Source organism: Micropterus dolomieu, linkage group LG17, assembly GCF_021292245.1.
Source record: "Micropterus dolomieu isolate WLL.071019.BEF.003 ecotype Adirondacks linkage group LG17, ASM2129224v1, whole genome shotgun sequence".
Classification (NCBI taxonomy): Eukaryota; Metazoa; Chordata; class Actinopteri; order Centrarchiformes; family Centrarchidae; genus Micropterus; species Micropterus dolomieu.
In genome coordinates, this window is record NC_060166.1 from 25,692,995 (window position 1) to 25,711,591 (window position 18,597).

An 18,597-nucleotide genomic window follows, 5' to 3' on the forward strand; every position below is an offset into this window, starting at 1 on the left:
TCTGCACATAGGGTGGAGATCTAAAATACACTGCAACAGGAAGTATGTCACTTTTTTAAGAGCTTTACAGCAGTTTTTTTGACAGAGAAACCTGGTTAATTTGCTTATGCACTGCTACATTCTCCATTGTAAATATAACTACTTCTGTTTTTGTTTTGGATTCCCTCTCGGAGCACTAATGATTTGCATAATTTTTTATTTGAATGTTATCTGTTAATAAATTGACTTTACCTTGAACTACCGATCACTTGTACTTGTGTGTGTGCAATCACATATTATGCAGAGAGAAAGAGAGAAAGACATACCGTATTAGAAATGATGTACTTGTCATTTTCATGTTACATGCTACACAGTGTTGACAAGTACATTACACGTAGTGAAAGTGAAAAGGGCGGTATGCTGAGAAGGATATTCTGAATACACTGACTCAGACACACCAAATCCACTTGGCGCCACTTACTCTAGGTGAAGCAATCCCCGTTGGATCTGATGAGGGTTCATATAGCTGGGGAGTGAGAGTACAGATCAACTCTGCAAACATTCGGCTGACTGTGTGGACAAATCTATCACTAAGCACACCTACACATGTTCAGTCCAAGAGGTTGGAAAAAAACAGGCATTTTGTTTTCTCTGGATAGCAAAGAGGATGATGCATGAGTGTAAACAAACCATTTATAAAAAAAGGATGATTCAAATAGGTGATGCTCTTTCATAAGTACACAGTTAACAAAACACTCCACGCCTCCTGGGTGTAGTGTGGACTATTTAAGTGCTACACTATGCTCGTCTTTGTTGTCCTCCTGGTATGCTGGCCTTGTGTGCAGGTGTGTAGCCAGGTGCTGTATTTGTGTATACCCCTCTATACATGAAATGGGGAGACTGTTCTCAAATTCTTTTACTGCTATGGAGGGCTAATAACTAACGTGAAATGGATTTCATGGATTTGGATGGTTTTGTACAGATTATACAGTAAAGAAAGTTTACAAAAACATACTCTGTTCACACAGGAATGTGAGTAAGCATGCTCATACAAATATGCACTTTGTGTAAACATGATTTTTTTCTCAGCTTTGTTGAAACATTGTTCATAAGGCTTGACAATCATGTCAGTCATGAGTTTCAGACTAAATCATCCATGTAGAACACATATTTTATCTCCACAACAGTATTACTGCTTAGTGTAATTGCTTTATTTAAGAAACCATAAGTTTAACATACAGCAACCTTTGTAAAGACTATGTGCCCTATAATACTCTTGTTGCCTCAATGGCCAGCCACAGTTGTCTGAATTGCAATACTAAATTATCTTCACAAAATATTATTACATTAGGATATCACACTATTTGTAATCTGTCCCTACATGTATTTCCCACTGTACTTTTCGTCTCCGTCTCAATATCACCCCTCTGGCTTTTAATATGAAACTTAAAAGCCTGATATTTCATCCTTGCTTCCTTTCTTTGCTAATTCCAGGACAGATGCCAACATAAATGAAAAGATGGATCAAGCATGGTTTGATTAGTCATGTGTGAAAGAAAGCATGTGATCCTGCCTGTTGTGTTAAAGCCCTATGAATTTAATGGGGATTTGGGGCCTAACTAAGGTCAAAGGTCATTGACTGTCCAAAATGAAGGAGGCTATCATGAGTGTTGTGACCTTCAGATGATTCCAATTTTTGAAATATATATTAGAATATTATTCGTTAATAATATTTTCAATAAAGCAGAACAAACAACACTAAATGTGAGTTTTATGTGAAAAAATATATTGTGTAAAAAAAAAAGAGCCCGACTCAATATTTGAAATACTACAACAACGTTTTTACAGCAGGCAAAGTTTTTCAAGGTAGGGATTTTGTAATTGGAGTAATCAATGTGAGTCAGGAAAGAGAGAGAACAAGCAGAAAAAAACCTCTTCATTCCTAGGGATTGTATTTAGATTTTTATGTAGTGTTAGTGTTTCAAACCTAGAAATGTGAAAGACCAGAGGCAAAAGGAGGGAATGATGGTGGAGTACTAAAGTAAGCACTGACACTATAACACATGAGTACTTTGCAAATACACACATTTACACAAATATAATTAATTAAACACACTATGCTACAGTGATAGGACATGTACTGCTTATACACCAGCCAAATCCAAACCTATTCTAAATGTCACCCATGTAAAAGTCGATGTTTAAATCCCCGACATTACTCAGGAAATTGCACAATAAACTTTTGGAAAACAATGAGGAGCTTCTCAAAATGAAAACAAAACCCCTGCTGATGGCTCAGTTGAAAAGGTCACAGCGTTACAAGCTACATAACAAGCTAGGATCAGTTAAATCCATGAAAAACAGACAGCAGAGATAAAATCATGAAACTGTTTTTCTTGACAGATTTTCACAACATTCAGAATCCTTACTAAATATGTGTAAAGGGTAACAAATACACTTTTGTCAATTAACAAAAAAGCAGCAAAAGTTCTCAGAAACACTCCAGAAAGCTTACAAAGTCATCAGCAATATATGTTTCACATTACATAAGAAAAAAGTCTGCTAAAGCATTGGTTGACAGGTTTGAGTTTAGTCATTCATCTATATGTAATGGATTATTATGTGAATGCAGAAATTGTGATATTTGGCATCTAGGCTGTCACCATGTCCCTCCTTGCAACACGTGGCTCAGATTGGCCGAGATTGGGGAGTGACAATAATGTGGAGATGTGACAAACGTGTTTGGTCAAATTCTGCCTGGAGACATTGTTGTTACATCGTATGTATCATAAACCATTAGGACACTCCTCATTTTCACCTTTTTTTAGTGCTTGTGCTGCCATGGAATTCAAAGTTAACACATTTTAATTGTAAAGAATATCTAATACTGACTTTTGGTGCTGATGAAAAGCCCAGAAATTCTAAGACTTGGCTTCTGAATATTGAGTGAACAGCATTGCTTCAAAAAACACAAAACACCAAAAAATTTATTTTATAGTATATACAGTATTATATACATTAAAGCGTATAAGACACATACCTTTTATATGGGAGACCAGGGTTCGACATATCTAATGTGCCCCTAAGCAAGACACTTAACCCCAAGTTCCTCCAGAGGTGTGCAATGTTTGACATATATAGCAATTGTGAGTCCATTTGCATCACCTAAGTGAATGTAGAGTAACAGCCAATTTAAAAGTAGTATTTTTATTACAGCCACAATTAAACATATTGTTGTGTGTCACAATCACATAAAAAAAATGCCGCAAAGCATCATTTACTTGTTTTCTATTTATTATATTTATCACGATTTTTCTAACATTTCAGTAGTAATATTAATAGCAGGCAATTATTAGTTGGGTCAAGTTACATTTAAATACATTAAAATATGATGCAGTACAACGCAGCCATCCCAACAATAGTAGTAACCATGACAAAACATGCATCTCCAATTTCATCAGACTACAAATATAAATAATGATGCTTTTTCAGCAAATACAAATACAAACAGCAACCTGTGTGCACATACATACAGTCCCCTCCAAAAGGTAAGGCAAAGTCCTTTGTTTTTGTTATTTACTGAAGAAATTTGGGTTTAAGATCAAAAGATGAGTATGAGACAAGAGTTCAGAATTTCATCTTTTATTTCCTGGTATTCACATCTAGATGTGTTAAACAACTTCACCGTTTGTATTTGACCACAGCATTCTTAGGTGAGCAAAAGTAATGGAACAAATAATCTTAAAGTAAATAACATTTAATATTTGGTTGCATAGCCCTTGCTTGCAATAACTGCCTCAAGCCTGCGACCCATCGACATCACCAAACTGCATTCTTAATTTGTGATGCTATTCCAGGCTTTTACTGCAGCGTCTTTCAGTTCTTGTTTGTTTCAGGGTGTTTCTCCCTTCAGTCTCCTCTTAAGGAGATGAAATGCATGCTCTATTGGGTTAAGGCCAGGTGGTTGACTTGGCCACTCTAATACATTCCACTTTTTCCCCCTGATGAAGTCCTTTGTTTTGTTGGCAGTGTGCTTTGGGTCATTGTCCTGCTGCATGATCGACTTCCTCCCGATTAGTTTCAATGCATTTCTCTGTAAATTGGCAGACATGTTTCTGCCAATGTTTCTGTACACTTCTGAATTCATTCTGCTGCTACCATCATCAGTTACATCATCAACAAATATTAATGAGACTGTTCCAGAAGCAGCCATGCAGGCCCAAGCCATGACATTACCTCATCATTTGATCTTATACCCAAATGTCTTCAGTCAACAACAAAAACAAAGGAATTTGCCTTACGCATGCTTAAACAGAGCGTCAATATAAATATAGAAACAGTTTCTGACCTTTAAATGTATGAAGTTATTTTACATTACTCTATTTTGTCAACACAATTTACCTCATTTCCCCTTAATGAATTAATTGAATCAGAAATACTTTATTGATCCCCGAGGGGAAATTGTACTTGTTTGCACATCAAGGCATAGAAGGAATACAAATAAGAGAAAAGAATATATAATAAATGTGAAAATGTACAGTATTATACAGTATCAACATTTTCATGACATGTTTACATCACTTAATCACTTTTACTACTGGATGACAATTATATCAATAAAAATGTTAAACAGTTAAAACAGATTAAAGGGATCTTGGGTATAATTTTTTCAGACGGATTCTCTTTGCCGCTCTATCATTCTGACCAGCTTTCTGAACTTAGCCTCTAGGAGCTCTTTGAACTTGTCACCCATGAAGAAGTAGAAAACAGGGTTGATGACGCTGTGCAAGAAGGCCAGCGGTCGGGTCAAGATGTACGTGGCCTCGATGTACATCTTTGTACACACCTGCAGCCCTGTCCAGGCCTCCTGAGAAGCTACTCTGACATTTCTCAGCACATGGTAGGGAGTGTAGAGAACTAGAAAAAGGACTGCAGTTGATGCAGCAACCCGGAGAGGCCGCTTGTACGAAGTTGACCTGTTCTGTAGAGCCTTTTCCTGGACACAAAGCAGATGCGCAATTTGGTGGGAGAAACCGCAAAGTCCTAGCAGAGGGAGAATGTAACCAGTCAAAGTTAGCCCCAGGCTGTAGCCTAATACATTGACATGTCCTTTTAGGCTTGCAAAATCCTTGCAGCGATTCCAATTTTCACTCTGCAGGTCATGGATCATCAGTACTATCATTGGAGCAACTTCCACATTGATGGCCAGCCAGCTCAGTCCTGTCACAATCAGGGCTGTTCGTGGCTTCAGCAGGTAATGGTTCCGTGATGGATGTCTTATGAGCAGGAAGCGGTCCATGCTAAGCCAAACCATAAAGAGGATGGAAGAGTAAAGATTGACATGCAGGACATAGCGGTTGATAAGGCAAGCCAAAGGACTAGTCTCTGATTGGTCATTTGCATAGAGGTACGAGAGGCGTGGCAGTGTGCAAAGGAAAATAAGGTCAGAGACTGCCAGGTTGAAGAGGTAAATGTTGCAGCTGTGCCACTTGGGCAAACAAAAAATGTAACCAAGTACAACCAAAAGGTTGCTAGGGAATCCAATACAGAACTCAATGCCATAAGACGGTGCCAGGTAGTACCTCTTCAGCACGTAATCTATCTCTGTACAATTGAGCACCTAGTGAAGAGAGGAGGAGAAGAGAGAAGACAAAGGCAAAAGGAGAAGTAAGGGAGTGGAGAGGAATTGAATCAGTAAGTAATAACTTAAAATAACTTTAAGGACAATTTAGATTCAGTAGAGACTAACAGCAACAAACAGATTCAGATTCAACATAAATATTGAACAGTATGTGTGAAGCTTACCATGCTGTAGTTCTTTCAATTGCTGATAGCGTGACTAGGGAGTACGACCACGAGCAGGTGCCACTATCTGTAAAGTGGAAACAGTTAACAGTAAATTAAATTCTGAGGGTACTGGTGCCTCTAATATGACATGGCTGGGACATCCAACCACAATAGCCATTCATGGTATATATAGTTGGCCCATTTAGTGTCATTTGCATATACAGTATAAAAAGATGATCCAATCCAAATAAACCTACAACTCCTAGCAGGCTTAATAGATTACTTATAAGTAATATAATAAATTACTAAGAACTGTACACACACCTGATGCCAGAAACTCTGTGAAAACCTCATGCTCCACATGAAACCAAACTCTCCATACAGGTTTCCTGGCCCCGAAGAAGAGCCACTTAAAAAATTCATGTTTCACATTTTTACTAAATTATGTATTTCATCCAATTACAATGCAAGTCATCATGCGTCATTGCAAGTTTGCAGGATTAATATGCAGATGCCAGCAGTCTGACTTTGAAAACAAATTGTGGCAAGTGTACTAACAGCAGTGTCACAGCAAAAAGTAAAAATATTAGTTTTTGATGTGTCTGCCAAAACTATTGTAGTGGGACAACGGTTTGGATTTGTGCATTTTATAATGAATAAATTTGGAGCTACTCCAAATTCCTCTTTCCTCTCCCAGAGAAGAGCAGGGGGTGTTAAAGATCAACTTCAACAGACTGCTGGGGAGACCCCAACGGAAGGGGGGGTGAAAGTTGCTTTCTCTAAGTGCAATCCCTGACCATAAAACTGGCACCTTTTTGATTCCGAAGCTGATAACGCGGGGCCTGACTGTTAAACTGACAAAGGGACACGAACCAGCGATTAGCATTTCCCTGAACAACCTATCAAAACTGGCCCCCCATACATGTAACCGTGGCAACTGCACTGGGTCTGTGTTTCATTACCCCATCAAAGGGATACTCCCTGTCTCACCCAAGTTGTGACATAACCCAGGAAGCCGAACTTTAAATAACCAAAGACTGCAATCTCCAAAGACTCAAACCAGCGGCAACGAAGGAAACCTGAAAACAGCCGAATTGCCAGACGGAGGACGGCGTTTTCTTCAGTCAGACACGGAGAACCCTGGAGAATCCCTGGCAAAAAGCCAAGATCGGGCAGCTAGCATGGGACCCGTGCAACAGGCCAAAGCAGGCCGACAAGCCGTAAGACCTAACAAACATTCTGTGGTCAGAGATCTCCCGTAAATATTTCCTTTTCTCCTAAACTCATAGTGTTAGCTCACTTTCATTAGTTCTCCTATTCCGTATGAGTCAAATGCTTCCCACAATCGACTCTAGGATTATAACAACTCCGGTGGTGCCCTGAAACGAGGAATGATTTTTGATTTTATGAATATTAAAATTCATAATTGGGTATTAATTCTCATAAATTTATTAAAATTCATAACAAATTTAAGCATACTATATTCAATTAAAAACTATCTTCGTTTGTCAGATGACAAAAATGTTACCTTCATTTGTCAGATGAACCATCCAAGTGTCCACTGTCAGTGAAACAGTGTTAAGTTCAACTGTGCTACCAAATTGTGGCTTTGCAACTCATAAATCAACCAGCAAATTAGTCGATATTGTTTGCCCCCTCAACTTCCACTTTTTTAAATGTTGTTTGAAAGTAAGTTAAGCTGCAGGTCTTATTTTGCTGTGGAGAAAATGCTGATTTTTCATCTCTTAAAGCAACCAATGAAGCCATTGTCTATGCACTTGAATTAGACACACAATCTTTGTTTTTTCACTAATAAGAACAAACTATAGATACTTTGATGTAAACCCTTTTGAATTGCTATAAAGAATACTAATAGGTACAGTTAGGTATGCCTAACTATAATTTACAGTATGTGCTTTTTATGTACAGACAGCAATAGGCAGTTCCATTCCCACTGTGAGACATTCACCATTGTGTCCCTGAGCAAGACACTTAACCCCTCGTTGCTCCAGAGGCGTGCGACCTCTGACATGTATAGCAATTGTAAGTCGCTTTGGATAATAGCGTCAGCTAATTGAATAAATGTAATGTAAATGTAGTTGTACTTACAATCTTCTAAGAGCTGAAGAATATGGCTGGTCACGGGCAACAATGAAAAAATCTTGCAGAATTTACAAAAAGAAAATTGGTTGTTGCAGGTAAAACTTAAATCATAGACATATTATGAAAACATTTTCTTTTAGCATGTATTCTTAAGTATAGCTGTTCAAGCAGCCGTTGTGAGCTGCTCTCCAGTTTTTCTGACAATATTGCATATGACTCTTTCATTTTTTTTCTCAAGAACTAGCAATTTATCCACCTCCTACTCGATACTTTCTATGACGCTTCGAAGTTCCTGTTTTTTATTATAATCAACTTATACACATTTATTTTTATCTTTTGATCTCACAGTTACTTTCAGATCAGCGCACCATGTTCTTTAATTTAATTTAATTTCTTTTTAAGTCATTGACTAACACACAAAACTATGTGTAAAACTTACAACCCTGATCATATAGTGATTACTTATTGCTAACACATTTTTATTTCTTTATTTTTACCATTTTAAATAGATTCCAATTTCAAATTTTAAATAATTGCTGAAAGGATAACTTCGGTATTTTTGATCCCTACAGAGATAGACCACCAGACTCCCTTGACAAAAAACTCCTCCCTGGTCTACTGAAGACTCAGTCTTCTCCTTCTTCTTCTTTTTAAGAAGAAAAAGAAGAAGAAGGAGAAGGAAAGGGAGAAAAGGAGAAATTTTAATTTTGGTTTGTACATGTAGAGTGAACTAGATGTTAGTGTGTTGTTTATATGCTCTTATAATGCTAATCCAGCACAGTTTTGTAGTAGAATCCATGTTGATTGCCTGCGATGATTACGTTGCAGCCCTGTTTGCTCGCTTAATACATGTCCACGTTGTTTAACATCAAAGTTCCTTCTAAATAAATGCTAAACCTTTTTTGCAACGTTGCATGTTTTTTTATGCATTCAGATTGACGACCAGTTATTTCCAGTATAAAACAATGCACTGTGAGATTTTTAGGAAATCATAGTGTGGGCACATACTACATGTCTATTGTGACAATTTTTTAAGGGGACCAAAACTAATTTGTAGTAACTTGAAGCTTTGAAACTAACTTTGAAATTGAACATGGTGGTTTGACATGCTGATTAAAAACATGTAAAAATAGAAAAAGAGCAATTATGTTGGCTATCATGAGCAATTATTTTAAATGTTCCAATTTGTAATTCAATAACCTTTAATAATGTGAAAATAATGTGACGTACAACCACAATTCATTCACTTTGCTTTGGAACATCTCAACAATACCGCAGTGTTGACTTTTCCATTTTCTTTATGATGTTGATTCTGATAGGGAGCCTACGGCAGGTTTTGGCAACAAAGCTTACAATATTGGTCGGGCTTTAGAAAGCACATGATCTACTGCTGAGAGACATGTGAGACAAAGTCATGGTAGATTTTTTATTTCTTTCTTTTTTTTAACACCTTACCCTGCAGACCAAGTAAGCTATGTATAATGTAACAGACATGTCCTTAAGAAACCAACCCTGGGACTGACAATGGTTTGTTTTGTTGTATTACTATGGGAACAAGAGTGATCTTTCAACAGTGGGACAAAGACATCAACCTTATTTTTAATACTGAATCATATTAGCTTATGTTTTGTTGTCATTTGGTTTATATGATTTATAAAGATTGTGTGCTTGTCTGTGAATCATTAAATGGCATTTCTCAAGATTACACAAAACAAATGTTCGTCCAATATCAACTATGAAAAATCTTCAGACCATCAGGCAGTGCTCTCCTGGCTGCATCTTCTATCAGTTCAAGACAGCAAAATTTCTGTTGTTCAAACAGGCAGTATAGTTTACCTGAGGAGGGTTAGGTTCATTCAAGGACATTGATGTAAAACACGACTTTTTGTAATTTGAATAAGTTAAAAAAAACTCCTACATCCTGGCTCTTAAAAATAGTAGGCGTTGTATCTTAGCCAAGCGGTCTTTGCTATCCACCAACAATGGCTAACCTAGCATTTATGAGTGCTTGGAACTTGTTCTCTTGACATCTTTACTGTACCAATCTATTGCTTTTTTTTACTTTCTTCTGACAAATGTACATATGGCAAGGCGCGCCTTGCTTTTAATTTTAATGTTTAAATTTTAACACTGAGCACTTCTTTGTTTTCTGTAAGTAATTGTAATTAGGGGTCCAAGCCGAGTGGGGGTTCCCAGTACCAGCGGAGCTGGGAACCCTATTGTATTCGTTCTGGTTTTTATTATTTTTTTCTTCCGTCAAGAAAACTCATACTGCAGCTTAGACAGTAAGTGCTACGGACACGGAACTCATAAGGTAGGTACAAGTCTTGTCAATCACCTCAGGCACAAAGTCAACGCGTTTGGGCTTGAAACTCCCGCATATGTAGGTGCATATCAAAAACCCATCTCGAAAACTGAAAACCTATTTTAATTAACTCCTCCGAAATGGCAAGTCCGATCGGCACCAAAGTTGGCACGGACAATCTCTGGACCAAGCTCATAAACGTTTGTCCAAATTATAAGCTAACAAATGTTTGCGAAAAACGATAAAAACAGGAATGATGTCGTATCTTAGGTTCGGAATGGTCGATCGACATCAAACTCGGTGATCTTATCTGGCACGCCCTCCTGAGTGGCTGTGTGAAATTTGGTGTCGATAGGCCTCTAGGTAGCACTAGTAATTGTACATCAAACAATCCTCCCATAGACATACATTAAATGTACATCTCCATAACCGCAAGTCCCTTTCATTTTAAACTCTGGTCATTTATTTAGTGCGGGGTGCGGTATTGTATATCCCTTAATATTTTGATTTAATATAGTGAGAGTTTTTGTTTGCCATTTATATAATGGGACTGCCCTCTGGTGGCAGACCACAGCAAACAAAGTCACATAGAGTTAAAAGTATCAAACAAAGACAGCCAGGATTTGAAGCCCCATCTCCCACTAAACAAACAGTGTTTGTCTCTTACAGGGAGTCTGGATACTTGCCAATACTTCATCCCCTCTGTCAGTCACTGGTGCTATTTCAGACAAATAGGTTAAACCTCAGCAGGTGGATTCATTTAAATCTAAATGACCGTAAGGCATGTGTGCACATGTGTGGGTTTGAACCATTTTTAAGAATTACAAGCTATGATACAATATTGTACAATAAACCAATGTGACCCCTTGTGTTAACTTGTGACCGCTCATCACCAGTCTACCAATTGTGACCAGTTTGTGGACCAGATTGTGAGCAGCAACTAAACTGTTTTTTTCTTTATTTTCTTTAAATAGAATTTAATAAAAAAATAATTTAACAAAAATAAACTCACATAGATGTACAATTTTACATCTGCGTTTTCTCTTGTTAATCATCTCACAACCACTTCGATCTGCCTTTGTCCCATTAGTGGTCCTAAATTTAAATGCAATTACTGAAAACCACAGCGGTCTCCTGTCCATCTGTATGTGTATTTGTTGTGTGTATGTAAAAAAAAAAAGAAGCCTGTAAATATTACTGTAAAGTGACTTTGTGGTGTATGTTTGTCTGCTGCAAGAAACAAGAAGACGAGCTATGCAATTTGCAATCTTCCAGCAGGGCATTTCATGTACCATCCCTGTGATACAAATTGATTCCAGCAGAGGGCAGTATTGGCCCAACGCTCAGATAATGGGCCAAAACTCCACAGGTGTCCTGCATTATGTTTATGGAAGATTACATTGATACAATTATGTATCAACAACAAAAACATAGAAAACAGCCTAAAATTAGATGAATTGAAATAATGTATGAGTTAGTAATTAGTAACAAGTCATGAATCAGTCAGATGTATTAATGGGAGGGGAGAACACATGAGAGCAATTGTTTTCAGTTCAATGGAAATGGAACTGGCAAATGGGAGGCAGGATGAGGAAAAGTGAGACAGAAGAGAAAAGGATAACTGAGCTTATGATGGACCAGCTAGTAGAGGGTGGAGCTTTGCAATCAGTATGTCACATTGTCCTCATAAGTTGTGATTGTGTGTGTGCGTGAAATGAATAAATGAAAAGGTGATGGACTGTATCTGTATCTGCTAATTTCACTTCTCCTCATTCCTCCCTCTCACCCTTAGTCGGCCAATTTGTCCCAAATGTACCCTGACACACACACACACACACACACACACACACACACACACACACACACACACACACACAGTCGTCTTGAAGACTTACCCTAACCCTTAGCCCTAACCTTAAACCAAGTCGTCACCCTAAAATTTAATGATTTACGTCATGGAGACCTGTGTTGAAAGGAAGGTGAATCCCCCACAATGTGCCTGCTGAAAGAGATTCATGTCCCTGTAACATGACTAATACATGTCCAAACAACCACACACAGAAAGACAGAGAGAGACAGAGACATGACTGAGTGACCTAAAAGAAGCACCAAAAATCTATTCTGCTGAGAAAATATGAATAAATGAGTTGGCCTGATAACAGTATATAATTTTGTCATGTGAGTGAGGTGTAAGTGAGTGTGTGTCCTATGCTGGTCCATTGTGCCTGAGTGTTCCCAATGGCCCCTGTAGCTTAAACTGTCCCAGTTCTGGAAGGTGACACACTTAGAGCTTTATCACTGCAACTTTGCACTAATTATCAACACGGTTCACATCTGACAGTGACTTAATTGGATCGAATCCTGATGTAGCGTGTAGGCTTATGAGTGTTTTAGTGTGTGTCACATGAGATGGAGGCAGAGAAAGTGAGAGATTTAATTCTGAAGTTGCTGAGTTATGTCCAAATGTTATGAGTGCACTATAAAGTCGTCTAGCTCTCTGCACTCTACATGCACTATCTCCTCTACTCTTTTGAGTTCTGTCTTTTTAGAATTTTCTCTCCCCCATAGCCTCCTATCTTCCTTTATCATCATTTCAACCTCTACTCTCACTCTTTTTCAATATAGTCTCTTTTATTTTCTTCCAAACTTAAAATTCCAGCATGTTCTCATGGGCTTGAGTCAGAGGGTGTTTCAATAATTCATCCAGTGTTTGTTTGAGCTGCAGTCAAACTGGCATGCTCAGACAGGGGCCAGATTGGGGGCTTCACCTGCTCTCACCCCTTTGTTGGGGTCACATCCAGGACGGGTTACGCAGGCTGGTTTAAAAATATCCTTAAAAGCCCCCAAAGAGTCCTTGTTTACCTGTTTCAAATGCCTGTGGTCATTCTGTCCCAATGAAACATGCTCATTAGCTGTAAAAAAAAAAAAAAACCCAACTAGCTATTGCTTTTTGGGCCAATTTACAGTTTCACTTTAGTGAGGGAACTGGTTAGGCTCATGCTGTTTTAACTGTGTCAGAGACACTGTCAAATTAAGTTCCCTCCTGACTGCAGCAGAAAGGAAATAAAACTCATCTCTAACAAAGACAGTCATTGTCAGTCTTCAGCATAAGGTAACATTTTCAGGACATTTCTTTATTCAAAATCCCACAAATCCTAATTTAAATGTATCATAAATTGCAGCATGTCAGATTATTTGCACCCAAATCATTATAAAAGAGAATATTAATATTATTTCCATCAGAAAATATTCTTCATTATAATGTTTGCCTACAGTTGATCAGAACACATAGCATGTCACAACTACATGTCTATGCACTTTTTTTTTGGCGGCGGGGGGGGGGTCTACTTTGAAAATCCTGATCAAAACTGCCAAGGTGATGAAACCAAGTCATGTCAGGGCATTCATTTTGACAGAAAATTTAATTAAACAGTCTCGACCCCCCCATGTTTAAGTCTTTTAGGTGGTCTGGGACTGCAGCCTCCCTCAGTTTGAACCCTGTGCCTCCTACATATCTTTTTGTATTCTTCACCCTGCTGGGGATCTATTTCATTTTCAGTCACGGCATCTCCAGAGGCTTGTTTTACACACGCTGGTGGTGTATGCTGTGTCAGGCTTTCTCAGCGTTACTGATATGATTGCCTCTGCTGTCCACCGGGACGCATAAATTCAAAACCACCGTCAGGTCAGCTAACCGTCAGTTAATCGCTGCCCTAGTCACTGGACACGTCGCATAGCTAAGACTTCAGCTGGGGCTAGTATCTAACCCTGCCACATTTTCACTTCAGCCTCTGATAGCCAGCGCTCAGGGTCGGTCAAGTACAACTATTGTCAAGCCGTGGCTACAACCATATGCTTTACATTTGTGTGTGAAGCTTTTACAAAATCTTTATCTTAACTACCTGTTTTTTGGCCCAAAGCAGATAAATAATGCATGCTTAGTGTATGCATACTTTTTACATACAGTGAACTGTCAGAAATGCAGTAAGCAGCTGCCTGCTTTTACTATTGCTAAACGGTAGCTTGGGTGAGCCTTTGTGGATTTTTCACAAGCTATGACACTTTTTTCTTGCATTTAACTGGCAGCTGTGTGACACAGGGGTCCGTGCCGAACAGCAACATCTGTGTGTGATTTGCCAGTTGCATCCAAGGCGTTCATGTGAATTACTATCATTGATTACGGCAGGTGGCAATGGTACGTTTTCTTTACAGGAGTTGTTTTCCAAGCGCGCACACACAAACACACACACAGACACACACACCTATACTCACGTTATGCACACCTCAGGGCCTTTTCAAAGTCTTCTCTTGTTTCATTACCAGCATCACCAGGTTTTGCAGATGTGAACATTACTGCACTGCACAGAAAATAATGGCCCTCCTGTTCTGTGTCTTGAGTTGATGACATCATACCACTGCTGTAGGGGGAACCTGGGAGCCGTGAAACAGGTTATATTATGTATAACACATTGTAATGGTTTAGCAAGGTTAATAGACACAATGAGAGTCTTGTGAGCCTCTGTGGGGATTGTAAAATACCGTACAAGGCTCTAAACAGTAAAGGGGAAAAGTACTCTTTATATCTCAGATTCCCAAGTACTCTAACAGCACATCAGCATTCTTCTCATGCCTTTTTAGTGAGGCATGAATCGACAGTTCTGTCAGCTGACAGTCAAGTGTGTGGACTGACAACAGAAAACTTACCGTTCTTCATCAGCCGTTCTCCATTCCCTTTCAGCTTCAAATCAGTTTCCCCTCTTTCTTTTCACTCCCTTTTTCCTTCCCATGAGGCTTCTACCTCCCTCCTCATCATTGTAATTCACTTGACTTGTCTCTGTTTTGCTCCCTCACTTCTCGTCCAACACAAAGAAACACAGCGAGAGAGTTATTCTTTTGTCAGTTACAGCATTTGGACCAATGGCTTGTCATATCCGCAGCCTCCTAATTGGTGTCACACGGCGTCAGGGGACTGGGAAATCTCGAAGCACTATGGAGGACGTCACTGAAATCTGTCTCCTCACTCAAGAAAAAAGACTTTGCAATAGGTGCTTGAAGGAAAACAATACGTTGTGCAATGACATAATTTGGATGTATTTCACAGTAAATTTGGTGAGATAAAAATGAAGATGGTGAACTAAGATTTGACACAAAAGTAGAGTTAGCTGATTTGGCAAGGTATAATATAAATAACCCCTGACAGCTCAAATTCAAAATATGTCTCTATATCAGTGTCAGAGGTGGAGAATGATGAATTTTCTCTGTGGTGTCTTTGACTTCCTGGTCTGTATATGTTGGCACCAAAGGACAGGACACACGTTGCCAGCCATTGCCGAGGTGGTCAACAGTTCTCGTAAATAACACACTCACAGGAATTTTGTCTCAGTCTGCTTGGTTTTAAGAAAATATAGAGAGGAAATAAGGAGCGTTCATGTTTGGAGGTGCTCACAGGATTAGAGAAAGAGAGCCACTAAGAGTTGAAATGTTTGCTCTGTGGCCGAGAAGGTTTTTCCTGTTTGTTTTCTCATATGGAGAGATCTGTAACAAAAATATGGTGAGAAGTCAAATACAGTTAATGAGGTGTGCGTGCTTGTGTGTCTGTGTTTGTGCATGTGGTGGCGGCCTTCACGTCCGTCCAAGCGCCTGATCCTGATGTTTCCTCATCCTTTTCTCTGATTTCTCCCTTCTTCCTCATTGGTCAGTCGCTCTGTCTTCTTCTCCCTTGACTCCTCCCCAGGTGGTGATTACGACTGGCTTGATACTAATGTATCAACTTAATGCTCTGCTGCACACAGACAATGTCAGTGTTAGAACAAGGTAAGCAGACTCTCCCATCTCCTGCTCCCTCTCTCATGGTCTCTCTAGGCAGGTATATGGGCCGGAGGTCTCGCCCTGTGACATCACAGCTTTCAGCTTGTCTCATGGTGGCTCAGGTTTCAGCACCATGGATTAGATTAGGCTCATATTGACTGGCTGACTCACTGTCCTTGAGTTATGTTGCGCCATGAAGGGGAGCCTGCATGGGTATGTGGTCTAGTAGGGCTGGATCTAAATTGGATTTTTGCTCAAATGGAGATAAATCTAAAATGAACCTGCATAGTGTATCTACTCTCTCTGCCACAGTTCCTCATTTGCTTTGTTATTCAAAGCACTACCTTTTCTTTTCATAAAAGTCCTACCAATGTATTGCCTCTACTTTAAGATATGACAATGTTGGTGTGTTGATCGGTCCACCACTTTGGTCTAGACTGAAATATCTGAACAACTGCGGGATAGACTGCTATGAAACGTTATACATGCATTCATGGTGCTCAGAGGATGAGGCCTATGCTGGTGATCACTGATTTTTTTTGTATGAAACATTTTGATAGCTATCGGATGGATTGCTATAAAAGTTGGCAAAACTAATGACATTCCCATCAGCCTCAGCTGTACTTTGTGTTTAGTGCTAATTGACAAATGTTAGTTTGCTAACATGCTAAACTAAAATGGTAAAAACAATAGTTCTTGCACCACTTGCTCCACCGCTCTTACTCCTTCACCTGCAACTATTTCTTTCACATCTGCTGTCAAATTAGCTTTTTTCAACAATCACATTACGCCTCCTTTCTGACTCCTGAATTAACCTCTATGACTAGAGCCCGGCCGATTTATCGATTTGCAGATATTATCGGCTGATATAAGCTACTTGCAGATATATCTGCATTGCTGTTTTTAACAGCCGATATGTGACTATTAAGAAAGAGAAACAGGTAACAGGTTTGCAAAGTGAAAAAGCTCAAAGTCCAGCCCAAAGGGAGTTCCCATCTCCCACAGAAAACTCTGCTCTGAACCGCTTGAAAACAGCTCATTTGTAGTCTAGCCCTTCACTTCCTTTACTTGTGACATCACAAAGAAAACGCATCATAAAGCTTGCCAAGCGGCTATCAGGCACGCCCTCAAACCAAGCTAGTCTGAGCGGAGGCCCTTTGGCTCGACTCGCCTTTGTTTGGTTTTCCATCAAATGTTGTACCTGCTTCCAGGTACTTTTTGTCGTACCACCTCACCTCCTCCAGGTTCCAAGCGAGCTGAGAGATACTAAAATGTAACCTGAAAACACGACAGACTGCTGATTGATCAGAGAGAATCGTCACTATTCACTGCATCATCATTGCGTGCGCCAGGCAGAGGCCAGCCACAGAAAGTTTTATATTTTACAGTTTTCGTATGGAATTTCATCACTAAATCCACTTCTGAGAAGTTTTGAGGTGAGAAATCAGCTGTGTAGATTTCGAATATTGACAGTTTTACGAGAAGTGATGGCTGAACAAAAATGTGCTTGAATATTGTCGGATTTGAGGAGCTCCGCAAGTGGCTGCGGGGAAGCCTGTGCGTGTGAGGCCGGCCAGCCGCCCGCTCAGAGCCCTCTGCTCCCGCCGTCACACAGACCGCTGCAGCAACAAGGGCAGAAGAAAACATAGCTGGAAGGTTTTCATACCGCTTATCTGTCTTTACATTCTGAGTAATGTTGAAACGTTTTAACTTAAAAAGAGAAAGCTGTGTGGATCGCTGGTGTGTGTGTCGCATTGAACATTACGTCGCGGCAGTTGTGTGTGGTGTTGCTATGACGACAAGCTACATACTATCTCTGGGTACTGTCTGCAACGGAAAACGGAGCAGGGCCGAGAAGAGTCGAGTCTATCGATTTGCGCTATGGTAGCATTTTTCGGCAAGGCAGCATAGATCGTCAGAACACCGGCAACAGTTCAACGTTTAGTCCTGATGTTAAGATGTGGAGCAATAATGTTGTGTGGTTGTGGACTGGTAATAGCTTATACCATCTGCTAGGTTACGGTCGCAGTCTGAAGCGGCTTTGATTTGGATCACACTACCTTGTTTCTTACAACCCGCCCTTCTCTGCTTCTGATTGGCTAGTAGTCCTTACCTGGGAACTGCACATGTGCAACTCCCAACAAAGATTTTATACAAGTAAGATGCATCACTCTTTAGCTCAAGAGCGGAGTGTACAACACATAGGGTGAAAAGAGGAGCTGTAGCAATGTGCAGTATGAGAAAAATACGGTGTTTTTTGAAAATTAAACCATGTAAACCTGTTCTGGTACATCCCTGTGAAACGGCTGGACTACAAACGAGCTGTTTTCAGACAGTTCAGTGCAGTGTTTTCTGTGGGCGATGGGAACTCCCTTTGGGCTGGACTTTGGGCTTTTTCACTTTGCAAACCTATTACATGCACAAAAAAGGTATATATAACTCAATAAAGGAGAGGGAAAAGGCCAAAAAGCACAATACCACCTCTTTAATGAGCGATTAAACTATAGTGTTTGACGTATTCTAAATATATCTGTGAGCTGCTTGTCCCTAGTTACAGTCGGCATGTCAGAAACCAGATTAAACCAGAGCGGACTTGAATGAACGTGAATAAACAT

At 39.6% G+C, this 18,597-nt stretch overlaps 1 protein-coding gene across 1 annotated transcript; it reads right to left on the minus strand.

Annotated features, from left to right (window-relative positions):
• Positions 1 to 4,531: 4,531 nt before the first annotated feature.
• Positions 4,532 to 7,952, minus strand: LOC123986539 (succinate receptor 1-like). Its single transcript, XM_046074849.1, has 3 exons — positions 7,876 to 7,952; positions 5,785 to 5,851; positions 4,532 to 5,599 (listed from the first exon to the last, which is right to left on the minus strand). Exons 2-3 carry the CDS (start codon positions 5,785 to 5,787, stop codon positions 4,649 to 4,651), a joined length of 954 nt encoding a protein of 317 aa, XP_045930805.1. The 5' UTR covers positions 5,788 to 5,851; positions 7,876 to 7,952; the 3' UTR covers positions 4,532 to 4,648.
• Between the last annotated feature and the right edge of the window lie 10,645 nt (positions 7,953 to 18,597).